This window comes from Girardinichthys multiradiatus, chromosome 20 (assembly GCF_021462225.1).
Source record: "Girardinichthys multiradiatus isolate DD_20200921_A chromosome 20, DD_fGirMul_XY1, whole genome shotgun sequence".
Lineage (NCBI taxonomy): Eukaryota > Metazoa > Chordata > Actinopteri > Cyprinodontiformes > Goodeidae > Girardinichthys > Girardinichthys multiradiatus.
In genome coordinates, this window is record NC_061812.1 from 33,408,597 (window position 1) to 33,432,660 (window position 24,064).

The 24,064-nt window shown below is 39.6% G+C and overlaps 2 protein-coding genes across 4 annotated transcripts in view; one reads left to right on the forward strand and one right to left on the reverse strand.

The window, feature by feature from the left end:
• The first annotated feature begins 465 nt into the window (after nt 1-465).
• LOC124856740 (twist-related protein 2-like) lies at nt 466-6,722 on the forward strand. The gene is made up of 2 exons (XM_047347539.1): nt 466-1,553; nt 5,693-6,722. The coding sequence occupies exon 1, from the start codon at nt 672-674 to the stop codon at nt 1,242-1,244; it is 573 nt and encodes a 190-aa protein (XP_047203495.1). The 5' UTR covers nt 466-671; the 3' UTR covers nt 1,245-1,553; nt 5,693-6,722.
• Nucleotides 6,723-7,568: 846 nt separating this feature from the next.
• Nucleotides 7,569-24,064, reverse strand: part of LOC124856739 (histone deacetylase 7-like) — a 50,935-nt gene continuing 34,439 nt past the window's right edge. For all 3 annotated transcript variants that reach the window (XM_047347537.1, XM_047347536.1, XM_047347538.1), the window contains 10 exons: nt 23,466-23,573; nt 22,989-23,044; nt 20,738-20,825; nt 20,050-20,169; nt 17,363-17,460; nt 13,563-13,681; nt 13,319-13,452; nt 13,154-13,238; nt 11,234-11,381; nt 7,569-10,584 (listed from right to left, as the gene is read on the reverse strand). In XM_047347537.1, the coding sequence (XP_047203493.1) occupies nt 10,563-10,584; nt 11,234-11,381; nt 13,154-13,238; nt 13,319-13,452; nt 13,563-13,681; nt 17,363-17,460; nt 20,050-20,169; nt 20,738-20,825; nt 22,989-23,044; nt 23,466-23,573 (978 nt within the window). In that variant the 3' untranslated portion in view covers nt 7,569-10,562. The remainder of the gene's footprint in view (nt 10,585-11,233; nt 11,382-13,153; nt 13,239-13,318; nt 13,453-13,562; nt 13,682-17,362; nt 17,461-20,049; nt 20,170-20,737; nt 20,826-22,988; nt 23,045-23,465; nt 23,574-24,064) is intronic.

Genomic DNA, 24,064 nt, shown 5'->3' on the forward strand with positions numbered 1-24,064 from the left:
ATACAAACATGACAAAAATAATGACAGAGAAATATCAGTGTGAAGTTGCTGAATCTTAAAAAGAAAAAGAAAACATTTAAATACATCAACAATGTATAATTTGTGAATGTTTCTGATCTGTCTGACAATAGAACTATATAATTATCACCATTAAATACTGAACCATGCATGTGTTAGAAATATAAGGCATGTGTGGCCATGAGGATGCCGGCGAACTAAAGGTCCAACCCCAAATCTGGAACCTATAAACCCCAGACATCCCTGCAACATTAGGCACAGTTCTTCTTATTGGCTGAAAGCGCAACTTACCCCCTTTTTTCATCACCCGCCCAACTAATGTATACTTCCTGCTTTCCTGGCTATTTCAGGCCAAGCCACACCCTCAGAACTGAGCAGAGCCAATGAGGAGCGGCCGCAGGCCGAAGGGTTAGCGTTGGGCTATAAAAAAGGCGGAGGTGGACCAGAGGGTTTGTTGTTGCTCTGTCTGGTCAGCAGAAGGGGGGAATGTAAAAATTTAACAAGGTAAAGCAGGACACAGGACAGCCAGGCGTCCAGTCTGATGGAGCTTCAGCAGCAGTGATTTTGTTGGACACGAGGAGAAAAGTGTGACCTGTTGAGAGTGCCAGCAAACCGTGAAAAAGAGCTCAGTGAAGCGGAGGTTGGACACTGCAATGAGAGAAGAGGTGTCCTGCACCAACTCCCCTGAAGGAGGACTGGGGGCCAGCGAAGAGGAGCTGGAGAGAGCATCGAAGAAGACTCTCCAACAGGCAAACCGAAAACGCTCCCCCTATCCAAAGAAGGACAGCCTCAGTCAGACAGAGGAAAGCAGCACGGGCAGCACCAACAGCCTCCTGCCGTCCGGACCGAAGAGGGTCAAGAAGAGCCCCTCAACCATTGTGTCATTGGTGCCTACATCTTTGGGCCCCAGGCCAGAGCCACCCTTCGAGGAGCTCCACTCTCAAAGGGTAATTGCCAATGTGCGAGAACGCCAGCGTACCCAGTCCCTGAACGACGCCTTCGCCTCCCTACGCAAGATCATCCCAACGCTACCCTCAGACAAGCTGAGCAAGATCCAGATCCTGAAGTTGGCCTCTCGCTACATCGACTTCCTGTACCAGGTGCTGCAGAGCGACGAGATGGACGCCAAGCTGGCCAGCTGCAACTACCTGGCCCACGAGAGACTCAGCTACGCCTTCTCAGTCTGGAGGATGGAGGGGGCCTGGGCCATGTCCACCAGCCACTAGGACCCCTCTAAACTCATCTCATACACCCTCTCGTGTCCACACCTCCACCTCCCTCCCACCCCAAACCCTCTGTCTGTTTGACCTCTGACCCTCTCAACCTCCTCTCTGCATGGTCTGATCTTAACCTTTTCATCTAAAACCTTCTGCATAATTTTTTTTTCTGTGCTGCATAATGTTTCATTTATCAGCTAAATATACGTCGCTGCAACCTCTCTCTCCTCTTTCCTCCTCTGCTGTTCCCACTTCTGTTCCTTGTCTTTCCTCTGAGTTTAGTCCAGAGCAGTGAGTCACAACACTGCGGCTTCACAGGTAAGAACGGTACACACAGACAGACATATAGTTACAGAAAGAGCAGAGCGACTGAGCATACACTGTTTACTGATAATGACTCAAAATGTCTCAAAACTGCTGCAGTTACTTTTTTAAAGTCCTTTAGCCTTTTAGGTAAATAAAATTATTGATCTATTGACAAAATGTCTTACACTTCAGAGAAAACTGATTTAACAAACACCATACATTCTAAACTTTATACTATAAAAATATTGCATTTAACAAAGAAAATCTGCTTTTCGGTTTGAGTTTTAGGTTTTTAAACAATTTAATTCATTTATCTAGCTCTGCTCTAAAAGCCTGTTTTTCACAAAAAGTTTTTTTTTAATCTGTTTCATGTAATAATTCAGATTTTTCTACAAAAACATTTTATGTTCAGAGGAAATCTTAAATGTTTCGGCTCAAAGATACAAAAACTGTTTCACTTAATATTAATATTAATATTAGTTCTAAAATATATTTTATGTTAAATTATTATATTTGTCTGATGCTCTAATGCAAAAATAGGACTTTATTCAGATTTGTTTATGCTCTTCTTGAGATAATAATACACTTCTATTAAACAAGACAATTAAAACAATTAGTAATAGTTTTGTAAAAGTTTTTCTCCCTGTAATTTTTAGTTTTATTTTTCTTGTTTATTAAAATCGATCAGTTTAATAAACACTTGTTGCATTGAGTGTATGAAATATTTTGGAAATTTTGGTACATTTTTAAAAGGAATTACAAGTTTCAACAACTAGAATGAACATGTATATGAAAATGTAAATTGTGAAAATGCTACATTAAATATTATAATTTTGATGCCATTTGCAGTGGTTTGCAATTTAAAAATGAGACAAATTAAAAAGAAATCTTATATTCTTTCTAAAAGAACGTTTTTTTTTATTTCTGCAGTATAACTCCAGCAAAAAAACAAAACTCAAATCTGTTCAGTAAAAGTGTTTTTTCTTGACCAATTTAAACTGAATTCATCCTCACTATAAACAACAATACTTATTGCAGTAGCGAGACTCAAAATTAGCAGAAAAGCCTCTTGGTTGTCTGAGTTTATGATCTAGAAAGTTAACTATTATCTGCATCGTAATCTAACCTCTGGGGATCCGGTGTTTGACAGACCTCTGATGAATTTAAGACAAATGTTTTCCTTCCACAATCTCCAGGGTCGGTTTTCTTTTTTTCAACCACTTCTAACAGACACCAGATTCTTGTACAGGTACAGCATCAAACAAGAAAGGGAGAGTGAAAAGAAAAAAGGAAAAAACAGAGGCACATCAGTCCGTCTCCCCCTGCAGCCTTGCCCTCTTTCCTAGGGATCCTGTATCGTGCAATCAGGCCTCGCCGGAGCCCAGACAAGCAGGAACCTTTAGATTGGAACCAGTTGTGAGGTATTAGGGAAGGTGTGCGCACCAGGGTGAGGGTCAGGCTGTGCACGCCTGGGTGTACGGCTGTGTGTTTATGTTTGTAGCTTTAATTGGCGGTGCAGGGATGATTGTGTACATACAGGTAAACAGAAATATACTCATAGATGTTTCTGTGATTTTTATCTCTCTTATCTCTCTTTTTGTGTTTGTTTTGGAAGAGTTGCAGAAACGAAAAGCAATAAAAAAAAATACATTACAGCATTTTCATGAAATCAGGTCAGCGGATGCAGGGCGAAATCTGGGTTTCTGCTGCAAAATGACAGCCCAAGGTGACACGTTTTCAAGCAGGTGCATACTCCTTTGAATGTCTGCAACATGCACACACATTATTCCCTTCAGGAACCAGCGAATCGCAAGTTCCTCATATGACTTCTACTCATAACGCTGTCCAGACACACACGTGCAGCTGGCGGCCATGTGCTCGCTGCAGGTGTTCCGCTCTGAATTACCTTATTAAACCTTCTGAGGCCTCCGCAGCAGACAGACACGACGGGACTCATTCAAATGTCCTTGAACGCACCTCGACAATTACTAGCCACTCTGCATGTTATCACCACCTCTATGGGGAATGCTATAGATAGTGCAAGAAACATGTAACCAGGTTGCACCTGCAGCCCTAGAAAGACAAAGGCTTAAAAAGAGTAAATAAAAAATTTTTGAACTAAGAAAAAGTTTTATTACAGATTTAGGAAAAATTGCAAGATCACTGCAATTTGTTTCTGAAATCAGCATCTGTACTCTCATGACAGGAAGAGATAAATTATATGGACTTCAATTTTTAATACAACAATGATACCAGAAACAATAAAGAATATTTTAAAAATTCAGTTACACTATAATGGGAATAAATTAGTCACTACTTAGAGTAAGAACCAAATAGGTACTGTAGGTGGCCTATTATCAAAAAGGATCCATTTGATAATAGCCCACTTATTTTAGGTAGTGCAATTATACAACTAAACAGCCAGTAATTGCATTCAATAATATTTTTCAATGCATTGATATTTATTGTACCCTCTCATGGAACCAGCAGTGAGGAAAATAGTTTCAAACAGCAAAGGTAGCAATCCCAACCATAGTGTCTGTTTGAGGGGTTTGCAAACATTATTAGTTAGTTTATTGTTATCACGATAAATCACGATTCTTATGGCGATGATGTTTCTCCCCGACAACGAGAAACGGTACGATAATGCTAGCCACTCCGTTCTACATCATATTGCTTAACAAGGTGCTAATGTGGTGATCTTCTGAACCCAACAGTCATGTGAAAAGTTGACGCAAAGCATGTCAAGATGCTTGAAAGCTTGGATAGAAAATCCCTATTCTGCAAAAATGTATTTTTGTTATTTTGATCGTTTGTCATTTCTGCAATTAAATGCTTAAGGTGACAGAATTTCCATTTGAAATTAAAGTTGTACGTAGTTTTAAAATAAAACTAAAATCTATAAAGTGCCTAAGTAGTAAAATATGAGAAACTACACTTTCTTTCTGGAGCTGTTGCGATGTGGACTTTAAGACTAACATCATAATAGAATCTTTGTAAATATTAGAGGTGTTTTGAGGTTTTCTAAAAGCTGAAAACATCAAGTCGGTGGTATATTGCACAGTTAGTCTTCAGTGGGAGTCAAGTAAAATTAAATATGCATTTAGTTCACGGCTATAAACTAGTAAAATTATATAGTGGTTTCTCAGCTTCATCCAAACCATGTTTTCATTTGATTTGATCTGCATATAACACAAACAGGGTCCTCTATATTTTACGCAGCAACAGAAGCGTGCATGCTCGCAGCCACAGTTTGCCGTGTTTTATTGAGCACCGTTTTAGGACATGTGGATGTTTGGCTTTGCGTGAGACTTCAATTCTGGAAGGATTGTTCTGTCGGAGTTCAGGAAAACAAAACTCTCTCTATTGTTTATACTATAATCACAAAGCTTCTAACTGCTCCTTCCTCTGCTGAAACCCCTGGCTCTGCTGCACCCATGTGTGTGTGTGTGTGTGTGTGTGAGTGTTTTATGCTTTCTGGAGTGATCGGCAGTTGGATGCACTTCTGTGCATATCGGATCTCTGGCCCTCACTCCCGGCCGATCTGGGACCAGATGTAAAGGCCTCTGTGGCTTAACTGCAGATTTTTTTTTTAAAAGCCCACTTTCAAAAGTCGTAGCTTCTGATAGTCATCTTTATTTTAAGGGATCCAAACTAAGAGATGAACGCAAGTGGGAGGGTTTTGTGTTGTCTGTGTATGTTAGTGTTTGTGCATGTGTTGCTACATTTGTTTGACTGTGTATTTGTATGTGTAGAGGCCAGAATACCGGACAGGGAACACGTCGTTGGCAACAAAAGCCGCATGAATGAGGCTCCAAATGTATCAGGATCTGTCAAATACACCTCTGAGTGTAGAACTAAGAGGCAAAAATAAAATAAAATAGAAAACACTGTTAGTCTATACTTTGTTACAACAAAAGGATCAATTCACATCCTTAGACTAAATCCAATTAGCACTCTCTATTTTGATGTTTTTCCAAATGAAATGTTTTGATGTTTAAGCAGAAAAGATTAAAGAGCGGGACAGATTTTTTCTGATATCCACAAATTGTACAATTTGTTTGTCTGTGCATACATTTCAAGCCCTCAGCAAATAATTTAAAAGTATTTAACATGCAATCTTAACACATTTTTGTCTCTTCTCTTTGCAGAAATCTCCACAACCTGGAATTCCTTAAACTACAAAGAAAATTCGACCGCACCTTGAAACATTTCTTCCGTTTCTTCCTATCCTTATGTGGCTTCTTCCACCCCTTTGTTTTTGCTTCTGGACATCAGCAACGGTTGCTTCACCGAGTGTTTCTGAGACTTCGTGTGGAGATGTGACAGTGAACTGCAGAACATTTGAATAATTAGGATTAAAAAAAGAAATAATAAAGAACAGCTGGCCTGAGGTGACAATGAAACAAAATGGCTGCTGGATGGAGCGCCTTCAATAACACCCCAATGATAACCGTCATCCCATTTCCCCCCTGACTCTTCTCTCTAAGGATGACTCACAGCCTGACAGACATTAGGATGACTAATGATAATGGCACAGTGATGGTTAGAGGGCGGTCACAGCCAATTTATGTTTACAGCTAAAATGCTAATAAGCTAATTGCTCTGGCTCTCAAGGCGGGAATCTGGTGCAGATATTGTTCTTTGCTTTGCTGCAGTGACTGGGTCGCTCTCATGGTTATTTTTGAAGCATATCTGCTCCTACGTTTGGTGTGTGTACACACAGTTTTACTTAAACCCTGCTTACTGCTTTATTCTGTTACAAACCGCTGATCACAGTTCAGCTAATTACTTATTTTATTAGAGGCTTCTCTGTCGATGGTGAGTGCTGCAGCTTTAAAACATCTCTGCAAAGCTTAATTAAAAAATAATGCAGCAGAGAATTTCTCAGAAAGCATGCCAAAGTGTTGATGATGTGATTACACGCAGAATAAAACAGATTCATTTGTAACTGCGGGGCCAATTGCTTTTGATCATGATCCTTTGAACTGTGTTTTTTTTTTTTTTTTTTTGCTTTTCATCATTTGTCTTGCCAACAATAAAATTTTACTCAGCGCTGTATATGCATATGGCATTTGTGTTACCTATTTCTTTGTGGCAGTAAAGGGCATCTTACAAATTAGAATGTTATCAAAAAGTTGTTTTTGTTCAATAAATTCAATTCAAAATATGAAAATCATATATAGATTTATTGATCATTTCAGATATCTATTTCAGTACATTTTGATGATAGATAAATGTTAGCCTAATGAAAGTATATCAATGGACTGTACAGAATATGCAATTATTACTTGGTTGGGGCTCCTTTTGCATAAATTACTTCATCAATGCAGCAGTAATATGGAGGTGCCAGCTCTCCTGCATTGTTAGTTGTACCTGTCTCTCCTTCATAAGACCTCATGATTGAGAGGTGAGCATCTGTCCAGTTGTCTTTCTTCTTAGTCTAATTAAGACACTTTTGATGTACACTGGTTCAGGAGGGGCTCAACTCAAGGAATGTGACAGTTGAAGCCTATGTCCTGGATGAGTCTGTGAGAGGCAGCTCTTGAAGCACTGACTCCAGCCACAGTTAACACCTTGTGAATCTTTCCCAAACTATTACGTGGGCTTTGGTTAACAATCCTCTGAACTTTTTCCTTCCACTCAACATTCTATTAATATGCTTGGCTTAGCCTCCTTGTGGAGTGTGTCAGTGACTGTCTATTGAAGAACTGTCAAGTCAGCCGTCTTCCCCATGGCCTTAACATAACCTTTCTGTGTTAAAAATCCTTTTTTGGATTGATCTTATGGAATATTTAAAATTTTCTGAGAAACTAAATTAGGTTTCAATTACTGTGAGCTATAATCATCAAAACGAACAAAAATAAAAGCCTAAAATATATCACTCTGTAGGTAATAATTCTATAAGAGTTACACTTAATAACTTTGATGTTTATCCGATTTACTGAGATGCATATAAAGAGACATTGCAGTGACTCAGAGTAGATAAATTATTAGATAAAAAATATACATATATACGCATCCAAATGTATATATAAGTTATGTTTATTAAAGATAGAAAACAAAATAGAAAAGTCAAAAAGCAGAAAAAAGAAAAAAAAAACACAAGGCACTATTTACACTGTACAAAAATAAAATCATACAGCTAAACTGGACTTGGCCCACAGTTTTCTTTAAGCTCGATATTGTTAAGGCAACCTTCACACAGGTCGGTCAGCATCATCATTAAGTTGATAATTTGGTCTTAAGGCTTTATTTCTGAGCTCAAATACAAAACCTAAACTTTATATTCATTAAGACAAAAGGATAAGACACAAGACATGTCACGTTATGTCCACTGGAAACAGCAGAAAGATGCTGAACGCGGGCCGTTCTGTCCCTGTCATGTGGTTTACACATTTTCATTACATCAACAAGTACCGGGCAGGTGCTGAGCTGCATGTTCAATGTCACACGCAGGAAAGAGCTAAACAGAAAAAGAAACAAACACACTGTTTTTTAGCACCATCTTAATTGCATTAGACATGCAGAGAGCACTTCAAAGGCTCCAAATCTGAAAGATAAATACACGTAATGTCAAATGGATTTGTTTATGTATCTTTGCTTTTGATGCTTTTTGACTGTTTGGAAAGAGAAAAGAAACATTCACAGAGACTTTGAAGTTCTTTTTTGGACTTGTCAGTCAATAGAGCACATTTTTCTTATAAACTTTGGTTGCGGTTAACCTGTGTCCAATCACACTGTGTGCATATCGACTGTATGATCAATGACCTCGGGTATTATTGCCCCATCCTAGCCGACAAAAGCCTCCGTTTAGTCGACGCTGGTACTGACAGTAAACACACTGGGTAAATTACAGATGAAACACGCATCATATTGTCCTTAATAAAATATAAAATAACCAGAAGAGACACAGCAGGAATGCTGGTCCACAGGAAAATAAGCACTGGTCCACACAACATTTACAACATCAAAGCTGAGGGAGGTGTAAGTGCACTTTGTCTGTGTGGAATTGTGTTAAAAGCCTTGGATGTAAGTTTCTTTTTAACTACCAGAATGTGGCCTTTTTTGCACATACATGTGACACCAGATATATTCATACAGCGTGTAAAAAGACACACTTTTTTTTTTTACTGTTAGACATTAAATCAGACAAAATTTTGTCTGGTTTAAGTCAGTTACTAAAATTATTCTATTAGCCAAATGCAAAAATAATGAGCAGGATCATTTTATTTTGTTCTTTATCATATAAATACAGACGTTTAGATGCATGACCTTTCGTATTTGGTAGCATTACCTTTCAACATATAACATGAGCCAGATATTTTGCAAATCCTACCACAAGTTTCTGGTACTTTGGCCCATTCCTCTTGACAGAACCGGTGTAACTGGGTCATGTTTGCAGACTGCCTATCTCACATACACTTTAAAAGCTCTTCTCACCAGTTTTCTATTTACTCTGGATCAGCACTTTGAGTTGATCTCTCTAAAACATTGACTCTAGACTTGATTACCTGTGGATGAAGAACAGCCGGATGGCTGGACAATCCTATGCTGTTCATACTTCTACTAATTCTTTAAACAGATGAACGTGGCATCTTCAGGCATCTGGAAATTGTACCCAAGGATGAACCAGACTAGAGGAGGTCCACAGTTCTTTATGTTTAACTTTTTCCATGATGTCACACAAGGAAGCAGTGTGTTTGAGTTGTTGCCTTCGAGAACATCCACAGGTTTGCCTCCATTTAACTCAATCGTTGTGACTTAACCAATCAGAAGTTGACCAAACTATGACATCATCATCACAGATTTCTAGAATTTGGTAAAGGTACACTAATCACAGTGTATGCAAACGTCTGAATTTAAAGAAAGCAATCCAAAATGAAGCGAAAATACATCTCAGTCAATTTTCTGTCATTTAGAAAATATAAATAATTTTGGTTGCCCTGACTGACTTGAAGCAGCAAAGGTTTAGTCTGATTTAATGTCAGAAATTGAGGGATGAATTATTATGTGTCTTTTATACAGTGCATTTAAATCTTTGGTTTCAACTTGATATGAGCTGTACTGAGTGTTTGCAATGCACCGGAGCTTCGTTTAAATCCATAACTGTCTTCCATTATATCGACTCCCCAGCTTTCCTAAGGTATTAGCTTTAAACTGTGACTTATGCCACCAATACAACAGTATTTCAACATATTTAAAATGTACTTTATAAAAGAATGATGTGTCTTCTTTCATCTGTCAGAAGGTGATAACAATAACTATTTAAACTCCTGCTGCATATGTTTGGCTGACAGGCCAAGAAAGAAAGAAGAAAAAAAAGAGATTTAAGAAAATATGTGGACACAGAAAACAATATGAAACATATGTATCTCAGACTTCACTGTAGCTTCACGCTAGATCTCCAAAAAAATCTCATGCTGACATCCACAGAAATGTGTGCCATATGTCGAAAAAAATGAATATTTAAATGAAGTACAAAATATGAACACGCTTCACATCCTTTTTGTCCAGTCGCAGAACGCTCACAGTGCAAGACGATCAGAATAAACTGATCTTTTTCCTTCATTCGATCTTTGTCACGTGCAGAAAAGGGAATCCTCATTCACCTGCCATCCTTCTCTCCAGCAACACATCTCTAAAATAACACGAGCCTCAGTGGTCTGTGCAGGTTTCGCCGCAGTCAGTAACAATTTCTCATCAATGCTCATTCTACATCATGTTGCACCAGGTCTTCATTGTTAAGTTCATATTTTAAACTTTGTTTTCAGTTCAGTGATTGATGTCGCTTTCGGGAAAAGTCTGCAGAGATCTTTTGAGGACATGAATGCAACACAAAATGAACATTGTTAAGGAGTGTCTGAATCAGAGTGGTCACGCTGCAGCCAGTAGTAGTGCAGGTTTGTATATTCCAGTGGTGCTCCAGATGCATAGCTTTATATATATATGGGTGTGTGTGTATGTGTATATTTCCACTGAGTCTAAGTTAAAGGCATCCTCGGATAGGCTGTTTTTCCTTCACATTCTTTCAAGTGGTTTCCTTTAAAAAAGAAAGAGAAAGTTGTTAAACATAGATTCCAATACGGTTGCTTTGTTTAGGTAGTAGATAATTAGAGATGCATCCATCTGATTTTCGTGTCCAATTTCATCTTTAGGGTGATATAGGAAGATATAAGAACATTCAAAATATGAATTATTTATTACACTGAGCAAAGGTGACGTCACACTGTGTGAGAGAGCAGGCACTGTAAAACAAGATTTTACTATTTTAAAACAAACAAAAAATGATTACAGAGTTGGTATTTTAGGCTCTCTAGCATCTTAAACGAGTGATTTGTGGTTAGTATTATTAAAACAGCGGCCTTGGTGTGTATCCTATAGAGAATATAGATCCTTACCCTAACTGTGACATTTCCAAAAGGCTGTCAACATTTCCAAAACCAACAAGCTCCATTACAGACATAGGATGAAAGCTCAAATGGATAAAACTGCAAATCTATGGTTGTCTGTTACCTGCCAAAAGTCTTGTTCTCTCTTGCTGTCTGACAGTCTGAGGAAACCAGACTCGTCTGTTTTTAAATCATCTCTGTCTTCCTTTGAGTTCATTTTTTAACCTAAAACCAGCCAATTAGGATCACCAGCTGATTTGTTGGTGCAAGACTAATAATAATCACAATGTTTTGTTTTACCTTTCTGATGTGAGGGACCGCATTGACAGAGAGGCAATGGCGTTGACTGCCTCGCTGTCCGAGTCTCGCCTAAATCTGTGTCTCTGTGCCTGCAGGTAGGACAGATCCACCGTGGCGGCTGATTCCCTCACACTCTGCCAGAACTCACCTGAGAGAGATGAAAAAACATGGAGAGGAGGAAGGAAACAAGGACAAAAAAAAAAGATTAATAGCCTCAGTCTTGGTTTCATTGTAAACTGCTCCTTGAAGGGATGCCCCTGAACTATACGACAGTACAGCTTGGTGTTTGATCCACTAGATGTAGATGTTTGATGTGAATATAAGCAAAGACTGTGGGATAAACAGCCGCTGGTCCAAATATCCGTTTTGATAATTTCAGAAATGTAAACTCAGATTCAGTCTGTTCTCTCAGGGTTCACAGTACTTGGTCACACAATGGAGGAAAATACAAAATAAAAAAGAAATCTGTGACTGTAACTTTGTTCCTCTATAAGTGTGTGTGTTCTGGCTGAGCATGCAACTTACATATACTTCACCCCGGGCCTGAATTATGGGCTTAACATTCCTGTGGCTATTCAAATATTTTTAATTAATCTAATTTGGTTGGGATAACATTTGTGTGCAATCAGAAGGGGATGTTGCGAAGGTCGTGTGCCAGAGAAGTGTTTGAAGATAATTGGAGCCAGGGTAGCTGAGTGTGTGTGTGTTTTGTGGGACGGCTGGAGGGATGGGAGACAGGGATGGAAGGGAGGAGAGGTAATCAGAGAGCAGAAGCAAAGAGGTCAAAAAGTGTTAAATAGAGTGTAAAGGGGATTGTTATGAGTTACTGAGAACAGAAACACACTGTTGGGTAAAAACTAGACAGGAAAACAATAAATCATTCAAATAAAACCATTTGTTTAGATTTAATTTATCCATATTAACAGTGACTTAAGAACTGTTAACTTTTGCAAACCTCATTTTCATATTAATAATATATCATCAAATGGCAGACATTGAACACCATATTGGCCAGTATAAATCATCTCCTGAAAAATATTTGTTGATGCAAGCCTGTAAATTCCCTTCCAGCTGACCAAGGGAAATTTATCTTCAGCTCCTATTTATTGTGACAGTTGTTGTACAAATAATCTGCAAGACTTGGATTTTCTTTGTTTGTGTGCCCTAGACTCATTACAACAGAAATTACTCAACCAGTGCAGCAAACTCTGCAGTTGACCATAGAGCGCCTCACAAAAGTATTCAAGACTCTGGAGCTTTTTCACATTTTGTCACTTCGCAACCACAAACTTCGACCTGCGTTGTTGGGATCTTGTGTGATATACCAGAGGAAGGAAAGTGATACATGGTTTAGAAATTTTGTTTAGGAGCAAGAAATATATTCAGTTCCCCTAAATAATTATTTGGTAGAAGCACCTTTTGCTGGATTATACCTGCAATTTTTATTTCTCTACCAGCGTTGAACATATTTACCAGCTAAAGTTTTTAGCCACACCTTTTTGCAACATAGAGTGTTGTTGTCCTGCTTGAAGGTGAACCTCCATCTTTAACAACCTCTTAAAGGCTTTGAATGCGGATTGAACTGTGCTCAATGAGATGTCCACATCTTAGGATATGCTTTTATAAACTGACCCCATGTTTAACTTCTCCTAAGCTTCATATCTGACCTGTCTGAAGTGTTCCTCAGTCTTTATTATGCTGCTTGTTTACAAATATTATCGAAAATATTTCTGAGGTCTTGACAGAACAGGTATATTTACTGCTATGAAATTAAAACGGAAAAAGGCTTGAGGGGTAAGAATATTTTTGCAATTCACTGTAACTCAGTACATTTACTTCAAGTAAATTTAATACGGTTGCTTTACTAGACTGCTTTTTCTTGCAAATGTTATTCTTTGCATTAGCTTGATGGTTTCTCACCCTGAATTTGGACGATTCTCTGCAGAGAGCGCACTGCGTTCTCGCAGGGCTTTTGGTCCAAGAGCGACTGGGACAGAGGCTCCACCTGAGACACACAACACACTTAGTGATCTGAAGACGGGACACACTGTGTTAATCTATGGAATAAGATATGACACATTGTACCTCCATGCCGAGCAAGGCGCTGACACAGGCTTCAGAGGCATCGCAGATGGCTTTGAGGTCATGGCCCCCCTCCAGAGCGAGGACGACCCTGCCTCCTGCCAGTGACATCAGCTGACGAGTCAGGAAGCCAAAAACTGTTACAGATCAAAAACAAAACCAGAGATTGGTTGAAAAGGAAATAATTCTGAATAAAACTCAGACTGATGACAGTAAGAGTGTGTGCAGCTGTCTGGCTGCTCCTTACGCTTGGCTGTGACCATGTATCCTCCCAGTGAAGGTGGGTGTCCTTCAACAGCATCGAAGCCGGCGGAGACCAGGACCACGTCAGGGGAAAACTCGTGGGCAATGGGCATCACCACAGCCCTGCAGACAAGCAGGGAAAACTCTGAGCTGTAAACCAAATCCGCGTATTAGACAACTCTGACTCTCAGAGAAATCTGAGAGCACATTTACCATCTCTACAGGTGCTCATTAGGTGTAAATAAAATATAACGATGTGTAAAAAGGAGAAGTCATAATGTGATTGGATTCATTTCAGAGCAGGGCGGAAAAAAAGATGTGCCAGCACAACAAAAACTAAAAATAGAGAGTAGTTAAAGTCATTGATTTTCTGCTAGAACATCCATCCAGTGAAGGCCTTTTCTGGACAGTTAACTACGAGCCAAACTACGCCTTTCCATTTAAAAATGATGAAAAGAAAAATTATCAAAGGCATAGCTCCAAGTTCTTGATCTCAGCTCTTGGTCCACTGTTGGAAGACAGCCAACGCTAAGAGGTGGTGCACCTCCCAGGTGTAGATGTGTGCAACTGTTTGAATGTGAAGCAGAACCCTGATGATAAAAGAGGAAACTTGTCTTTGTTGTGAGAAAAACAGCAAAGATCTGACTGTAGACAAGTGTCAAACACCAAACATGTGTTTTGGTAAGTGACAATAACTTGGTATCTTTTATATGAAATGTCCACATATTGTGCACTCTATTGAACAGAGACCACTTTCCAAGCTTCTTTACTCTCCATCTTCCTTCCTCTTCTCTCCTGCTGCCAGTTATTTAGCAAGAGCGCACGGCCCATGCCGCGTTTGATTCCTTCTTACTCACTCTGTTTCTCTCAGCGGCAGTTCAAAGGCATTTGTGTTCGTCTGGTTCCTATTAGGAGCTCGTCCCTCTTCTCACGTCACTGACAGCCAGCCATCTGGGATCCATTGGGCCTAATTACGCCGCCTTTGGATTCCCTAACAATGCACCCCCCACTTCTTCTCCTCTCTTCAGCTGTATTCTCCTTCCCTCCATAAGTTCATTGTTAGTCAGTAACCGGTTGGAAATGAACAGGCATTGGCTGTGCTACCTGTTATTGGACACACCTTAGGTTCTGACCATTTTAATAATGTGTATAACGTCATGGTGCTTGATCTCAGTGATGATGAGCTCTCTGTTGATCATAATGGAGACCCGACCACCATGATCAACCACATTACTTATACACACCCCAAAATAGACGCACATCATCAGCAGCAAAGTTCTTTTCCATCTGAAAGAGACACACGCAGTCTACAACACCCTGTCATCCAAATTATATATTAACATCGAGTCAAAGAACTGGCACATCCAACAGCATTAAGGTTAAATCATGATGCATTGTTTTTTTTTATACCCCTCAGCGTGCTATACACCACTAACTGACAACCTTAGGTAACACAGCTGTGACAGTCGACTTGAATTATTCAAACATAATGCTTCAACTTTTTTCTAATGTTATCAAGGAAAGCTGCTTGAACCCAAAATCATATGTGACAAAGGCCCTGGACCACCAGGATGCTCCTCCTTTAGACAACCCTTGTATGATGTAAGTTTCATGGTGAAAGCACAATACAGTACAGTACTATGTGGTTAACTGAGGACGTTTTACACATGAAAGCACTTGTAATTTCCTAAACTGGGTAAAAAATACTAAAGCCAGACGCCTGCTCAGGAAAGGACCAGTTGTTTCTTACTCCAGTAAACACTGGGCATAGTGTTTTCAAGAGAGCCTATTGGGTCGATGGGATTTTAGCAGTATGGGTTAGCTCATTAGCATCTTTCCTGTGATGAGGGGCCCACCCACTGTGTCTGAAGCAAGCACCATGAAGAGCTCACATAGCGTTTTATTCATCTGGTGGCGAGCTAGTGCTGCTGACAGATGCATTCTGTGTTCATTACAGTTCAGCTCACCACCTAACCACATTCATTCGGGACTAACAGCTTCAATGAAGTGAAGAATCTGGTTGGAGAAAAGGTGTGCTTGGGTAGCACCTAGCAGTAGAGCTTTGCATTTAACTCATTCATAAATACATTTTGCACATACTGGCCTCTCTTTAACACTAGTGCAAAACTGGATTATATCCAATATGTGCACGAGTGATAATGTGATTTAAACAGGTTCTGCATTGACCTCAAGTTGTACTGAAAGGTAAAAGTATTAACACACACTATCAGCTGCATGCGCAGATTTTATGTTCAGCGTTGTGGGTTTAGGGACCACCACCAGAAAGAGGGAGTGTTTTGTAATTAAAACTTGTTCAGCATTATAGATGTGTGCTTGCCGCTAGAATAAACCCCACCAACAATAGTATGTAAACTGTATGGAAGCAGCGTACATTGTACATTGCAAAAGTTTTCAAACTCCATAAATATTTTCCCATTTGAAAATATTACAGCCACAAACTTTGATGTATTTTACATGGATTTTATGTGAAAAAGTAGCACATAATTGGGAACTGAAAGGATAACAATGTATGGTTTAAATTTTTTTCACAAACAGAACTATAAAAAAAATGTATGTAGCATATGTGTTCAGCCTCCCTGAGCCGGTAGTTTGTAGAAGCAACTTCTCACTGCTTCTTTTGCAAAATATCACAAACTGAGTCAGATTGGAGTTAATAGGTGCCTCTAAATATCTATTTTCAAGCTATTCTGGATATTCTCAATTAGATTTAGTTCTGGACTTTTACTGGTCTTTTCTAAGTCCTGAATTTGTTGTAATCTAAACCTTTCTATTCTAGATCTGGCTGCATGTTTGGGTGGCGGTCCTGCTGGAAGGTGAACCTTCATCTCAGTTTCAAGTCTTCTCTCATCTCAAAACAGTTTTTTTCATGTTTCATGGTGGTGGTTTGTTAGTTTTCCACCACACATAATATTTTGCATGTTGGTCAAAAGCTCTAATTTTAGTCTAATCTGACCAGATCACCTTCTTCCATGTGTTTGCTGTGTATGACTTGCTGGATGGCCGTACCTTGATAGGTTTGAAGTTGTGCCACACCTTTTCCATTTTCAAATAATAAATGTAATTTGCTTAAGGTATTTGGTGTTAAAGCCAATACAAATGCAATCACAGATATACCACATATTCAAATAAAAATATATCAAAGCAAATATAATTCCCATCCATTCTCCTGCTCTAACAAAGCCTCATTCTCTGTAATAGTGCTGTTCAGCAATCAAACAGGACTTGCTCTACAGTGTTAGATTAAACTACAACTGAAGAAAAATCTACAAGCACTTCAATGAAGAACGAAAAGGTCAAAGAGCAAATAAATACATATTTAAAACCCTGGTCAATGTTTTCCTGTCTGACTCACTTTTATTCAAAACAAAACTATGGCTGAAGGAACTCTATACAAGCTCAGCCAGATCAGGTGGATGTGAAAAAAAATCCCAAAGGATATGGATGTAAAAATGTAAAAAAAAGCTGTAAATTCCAAGAACATTAAAAATCAACATGAGCTGATTGATGGATAAAAAAGCATAACAGATAAACAACTTTATTTACATCAATTAACAAAAACTTAATTAATGATAATCCTGAACTCCAATCAGATTTGAAAAGAATATTTCGCATTTGTATTTATTTATCAATGGGTTCACTTGTGAAATATTGAACTAAGCGAAACTTTTAGGGGTATACACCATGGGATAAAAATGTCTTCCATTAATGAATGACTTTTACATTAATGGACCAGAAATGAGAAAAAATATTTAATGGATTAGCGAGAAAATGTTATTTATTTACCTAAATGCAGCCAGGTACTCTGCATCACCCATTGGAGGGTCCAGACCACCAGTCCATCCCACATTGACATTGAAGCCCTTGCCTGCACCTGCCCCCACCTGGATAGAAGCAGACCAGGAAAAAGGGTGAGACTTTGAGAAAGAAACATTCACCGAGAACGCCAAAAAAAGAAAATAACTCTTAGTGAAAGTTGAGAAACTCCATGATGATGACAGCTTTGTGTCAAATGTTTGCAAAATCAGCATTGCTGTTGCAAAACCTTGTATTGCAGCAACAGACGGAAGGTCGCTCCATCTCTTTAAGGCAACACAAGGGAGTGATTATGATTCCTAAATGAAATACGGATGGCTGTTAATTTAACAACCCTGTCCCTCCATTTTGATTTCTATACAATTTGTCAATTGACCTTTATAAATCACTGAGCCAGAACAAAGTTACAGCTGTTTCTAGTTCCCAAGCTTTAGGATACAACTTAAATGGGCTAACTACTGACTGATCAACAAAAAGACAAAAACAATATAAATGAGTAAGAAAGTATATTCTATAAACTATATTCATGTAGTATTATGGCAGTATATTATTCTGTATATGATCGCTAAAATAAAACACTGAATCAGATTCAACACAACTCCTTTTCGATGTTCTAAATGAGACGGACCCCAAAATGCCAGGCAGAGTAGATGGAGCCTTTCTCAGGTTGACCTCAGAAAGTCGGGGCAGAAAGTGAACGGAGGCCTGGGTCTTGGAAAGAAGTTAAGGATTCCTGTCTCTCTCTTTGTAGTCCTGCTAGAAGCCATTTAGCTGTTCCCCAAACCCTTCACCATCAGTCAATGTGTCAGTTTGAGGAGAAATGGAGGACGTTGATTGACACCCTCTTGGCAACAATGTTTGGTGATTTCCTTTGTGTGTATGTGTGTGTGTGTGAGAGTGTGAGGGAGAGAGAGAGTATGGGTGTGAGAGGATGCTTGAAAGAGAAAGAATGCTGATGAGCATCACAGAGCGTCTGTCTCCATTCTTCTCTCAGTGGATGGGATGTTCGCCGGGCAAACGAAAAACACATGAAGCCTCCTGTCCTCTGCCAACTGTTAATGTACCCGCATGCATGCGTTTGTGCACACAGTCAGATACAAAAGCACACTTACATAAACCAAACATACCATTTCTGCTATGCTCCGAGTGCCTTGCACTCTACTTTGGCCTCTGTCTCGCTTTCATGTTTCAGGACTTACTGGACTGAATTAGACCTTCTGAGCTAGTCAGCCATCTCTGTTATGACGATGACATCACGCCCCTACCCCACGGTGAGATATATACCTACAAGGGGGACAGAGAGACTCCAGAGGTTTACCACACTGCTCAATAGAGGTTGAGAGTCCACTTCAGGCAAAGCCACATCCAAGCTGGCAAAGCGTTTTTATGTGCTGCTCCACGTGAGATTTTATGGGAAAACACTGAGTATTATCATGGGGGAGGATGGCAGAGTGAGAGGGGATTGAATGGGCGCCTAATGTCAGCGTGGGATGGGGTCAATTCAACTGACTAGGATAATCATTATGCTGGGTTTCGGGTAAGACCACAGGAAGAAAACATAGGCATCTCAATTTCTTGGATTCAGACAGGCATTCAACTCAACTTCATACATCCTACTGAGAGGGACTGACCTCCACGGCCTCAAAGTTTCTCAACTACAACTATGAAAATAAACATATGAACAGCAGTTACTGTAACATACAATACAACCTCTTCATGGTGCATTCTCTGGATAAACATGCTAGAAATGTTTCTCAAATAAATTGTCACACAAAGATGATGCAAGAATTGCATTGGGCAGATGTAAACCAGGACACTTTCGACTTCCTTTTTAAAGTATGAGAGAAACACATTTGGATTGTAACGATCTGAAATTACAAATTCTTGTTCAACAGTAAAATGTTACTAACTGTCTCACTGAACCTTTGATACCAAAAACACATCTCTGTAAAAGCATTCATACCCCTTAAAAATAGGTTTTTGTTCTGTTTACCTGTTAATACCGCCCTTCTGTGAAGGTCTTAGAAGTTTCTTAGAAAATATTTCTGAAGGAACAGCACCTTGAACTCTGGTTTAGTTCAGATTTGGTGGTTCAAGCATCATGCTATGAATATGCTTTTCTGTAGCAGAGACAGTTAGGCTGGTCAGTTAGAGGATGCAAAGTACCTGAAACTGGGGGAGAGGGTCATCTTCTAGTAGAAAAAAGATGCTGTTTAGAGATACTCCATATCTAATGTAACTGAGTTGAGCATACACCCTTAAAGACTTTTGTTGTAACTGTAGTAAAAGGTGGAGGTATAAAGTATTGTGGTTGGGGGATGCGGAGCTGAATACAAATGCATGTCAACATTTTTTAGATTTTTTTCCTTTAACTTGTTTTGAAAAGCATTTCCATTTTTCAATCTCAATTATGCATAATGTTTCTACTGGATAAAATCTTCATACAATACATTGAAGGCTGTGGTGGTAGCACAACAAAACAGGAAAAAGTTTAAAGGGTATAAATACTTCAGCAGTAATACCACTACCTCCATGAGACATGACATGAAAATTGTGTCGTTGATAATACCTGCTGAATCAGTATGACAAATAATCTACAGAAATAGCTGCTATTATTATGATATAAATAAAAATATCTTTAAACACTCTTCACATACCTCACTTGGATGTCCACTACCAGGAAAGAAGTTCCCATCATCATAGCGATGCAGAGAGATATACAGAACACTCGGGTCTTTATAGAAGGCCTCTTGGGTGCCGTTGCCATGGTGCACATCCTGGACAAGATTTAATAAGATGTCAGGTATGAATGCATTTATATTGCACATTGTTAAAACTAATTCATGCAGTAAAGGTAATTACAAACAAACAAATGTCTCACAGGACCCAAAAAGGAGTGAACACTGTCTGTAAAACCTGCATAATTTTCCAAATCAGTGGCAAACATATATATTTTGTTTTATGTGCTTCATGATCTTAGAAGGAATTATCATTTTATACAAAAATATGCTGGAGAGTATGGCCTTTGTAAAGATTTTGTCCAGACTCAAATACACACATGCTGAGCAAAGACAACTCCTGGCTGTGGATCAGTATCGTCACATGTAAGCCTCGGTGAACTTTTATGTGCCTGTATGTGATTAGGAGTTTGCTCTAAGCACATGTGACAGTTCGTCTCACACGTGGATAAAAGAGATAACTGTCTAAATGATCTAAATGAGGATTACGAGTGCTACTGTATGTCAAGGTCCTTGTTTTTTGCACCCAGGAAACACCTTTCTTCCTGTGTGTTTGCATTGTGTCCATGAAACGAAGGGTGAATCAGGTGGCTCCTCGGGTTCTTACCCAGTCTACGATGAGGATCTTGCTGACATTCAGTTTGTGTTGGAGCTGCTTGGCTGCGATGGCCACGGAGTTGAAGTAACAGAAGCCCCTGTGGACAAACAAACGGGAAGAGTGGCAGCCACATGTGTTTATCAATGCATCTTCAGCAAATTAATTTCACAAAATCCCCATATGGTCCGTAGGAACCTGGAAGACAGTTCTTTGGCTTTGAGTGGTGCCTCTTCTGGCCATGACAGTCCCAGTGCTGACTCCTGCCAAGTTAACATCTATTGCATATTATTTACAGGGGTTGGACAATGAATCTAAAACACCTGTCATTTTAGTGTGGGAGGTTTCATGGCTAAATTGGACCAGCCTGGTAGCCAGTCTTCATTGATTGCACATTGCACCAGTAAGAGCTGAGTGTGAAGGTTCAATTAGCAAGTCTTTGTGATGTATCACGAGCCACGGTATCCAGGGTAATGTCAGCATACCAGCAAGAAGGATGAACCACATCCAACAGGATTAACTGTGGACGCAAGAGGAAGCTGTCTGAAAGGGATGTTCGGGTGCTAACCCGGATTGTATCCAAAAAACATAAAACCACGGCTGCCCAAATCACAGCAGAATTAAATGTGCACCTCAACTCTCCTGTTTCCACCAGAACTGTCCGTCGAGAGCTCCACAGGGTCAATATACACGGCCGGGCTGCTGTAACCAAACCTTTGGTCACTCATGCCAATGCCAAACGTCGGTTTCAATGGTGCAAGGAACGCAAATCTTGGGCTGTGGACAATGTGAAACATGTATTGTTCTCTGATGAGTCCACCTTTACTGTTTTCCCCACATCCGGGAGAGTTACGGTGTGGAGAAGCCCCAAAGAAGCGTATCACCCAGACTGTTGCCTGCCCAGAGTGAAGCATGGGGGTGGATCAGTGATGGTTTGGGCTGCCATATCATGGCATTCCCTTGGCCCAATACTTGTGCTAGATGGGCGCGTCACTGCCAAGGACTACCGAACCATTCTTGAGGACCATGTGCATCCAATGGTTCAAACATTGTATCCTGAAGGCGGTGCCGTGTATCAGGATGACAATGCACCAATACACACAGCAAGACTGGTGAAAGATTGGTTTGATGAACATGAAAGTGAAGTTGAACATCTCCCATGGCCTGCACAGTCACCAGATCTAAATATTATTGAGCCACTGGGGTGTTTTGGAGGAGCGAGTCAGGAAACGTTTTCCTCCACCAGTATCACGTAGTGACCTGGCCACTATCCTGCAAGAAGAATGGCTTAAAATCCCTCTGACCACTGTGCAGGACTTGTATATGTCATTCCCAAGACGAATTGACGCTGTATTGGCCGCAAAAGGAGGCCCTACACCATACTAATAAATTATTGTGGTCTAAAACCAGATGTTTCAGTTTCATTCTCCAACCCTTCTAGGTAACAAGTGTGTTTTAGGCTGTCCTGTATTTGCCTTTTCTCAGCTGAAAAACATAAATGGCTTCCGTTATTAGAATATTATGCTGAGTCTAAGATATCTCTCTCCTGAGCAATGCAGAAGCCACACATTTTATGACAAACTGAAACCAAACCTTATCATAAAATTTAATACACATTCCAAATGATAATGCTGTCAGAAATCTGGCTGGATGCGAGGGATGATTTCGGAGAAATGAACTCACACTACTCACTACGCAAAGAAAGTGTTGATGCATGAAAAGCAATGGAGGAATGTTGGAAAAGGCAGTGTCAGCATTGAACTGTTATTGGCTAAATGTGTGTGTGTGTGAACAATGTACATCATAGGCTGTCCAAACTGAGCTCATCAAGAAAAGTCATTATCAAACCATAAATAACCAGTGACAAGCAATGCTGGGCTCTCACACACGGCCCCAGCTGAATGTGGTTATTTGGCTAATGCCTGCTATCAAAGGGTGACACAAATCAATGCACACAAATATGCACATCCACACATATCCACACGCAGCACATGTGCAGGGTGCATGGACACACAGCTCCTGCACAACTCTTTTGAGGTGCTTTGCTTTATGTCTTGAAAGCTTTAAAGAAACAGCGGAGGAGATAGATTGCCTCGGGCATCGGGCAGGTCGTCCACACCACACATACATTAACGTAGACAGACTTATGCACCCTCTCTTTCTTTTTCTCCCTCAGAAGTATACTGCAGCTCAGTTATAAAAAAAAACCTTTGCAGCCCCCTTAGCTCCCAGCATGCATTTGTTTGCATGCTTCTGTACTTACAGAGGAGAGGAGCGGGTTGCATGGTGTCCAGGGGGCCTCACCACTGCAAAACCATTCTGTGAGAAATCAGAAAACACCTCACGGTTATAACAACTTATTCCTAAACATAAAAGCACTAAAACATTAATGTGAAAATGTTTCAGATATATTTATAAGATGGACAATAAATAAGGAGCTGCAAATTCATTCATTTTTCTGCACAACACCTGTCCATTTCATTGCCCAGTAATTACTGTTTATAACAAGCCTAATCCAACCTGAATAAACACGACCTCTTATTTACATCTATAATAATCTAATCACATTGACCGCTTCCTGTTAAGGTCAGTCAGGATTATCATAACTATTTCTACTTGCTAAGTGCCAAAAAAATATATTTTGTATTACTTTCTTCTAATTCATAAATTTACATACATTTTCTTAGTATCCATCCATCCATCTATGTTGATAAAGTATAAAAGTAACAAAAACACACACCTTCAGCTCTCTCTGTGCCACCTTAAGGGCCAGGTCTATGATGCACCCTGCAGCTATTTGGGAAGCAGCTGCTGTGTGTTGCTCATTCCAGACTGTATCAATGTCCACCTGTTGGTAAAATGATGACAACATGTCACAATCCGATTTTATTCACATTTAATATATATGTTAAAGTGAAGAATTTCCTGCAGTGTTTCTGAAACAATTTTACAGAAATAGTTGACGCGACCGTGAAGGCAGAAGCAACTGGTTTAAAATGTTTCTATTAGATCAGGAAGTTTGACAATAGCTAAATCTATTAACTTTTATACATCTTCTTAAATACATCTCAGAGAAAAACTAATTGTTCAAATCACTGTCCTATGGAAGAAGTGTTTACATGGAGAAGATTTAATGATAATGAAATGAAAGTGATGATAAAAATATTTAATTTTGTTGTGTATTTTCTGTGTATCTATGTTATCTCACACTGGCTCTGTAGACGGTCTGCTGTGCTGTTGGGGGACACTGAAATCAGAGGAATTTATTTTTTCACCAGGTTTACCATCTTGTTCCAATCACCCCTCTTCACTCTAGCAGCTAAAGGCCGGAAATCCAGG

Coding starts and splice junctions, on each gene's coding strand:
- LOC124856740 (XM_047347539.1), top strand. CDS start 672: ATGAGAGAAGAGGTGTCCTGCACCAACTCCCCTGAAGGAGGACTGGGG.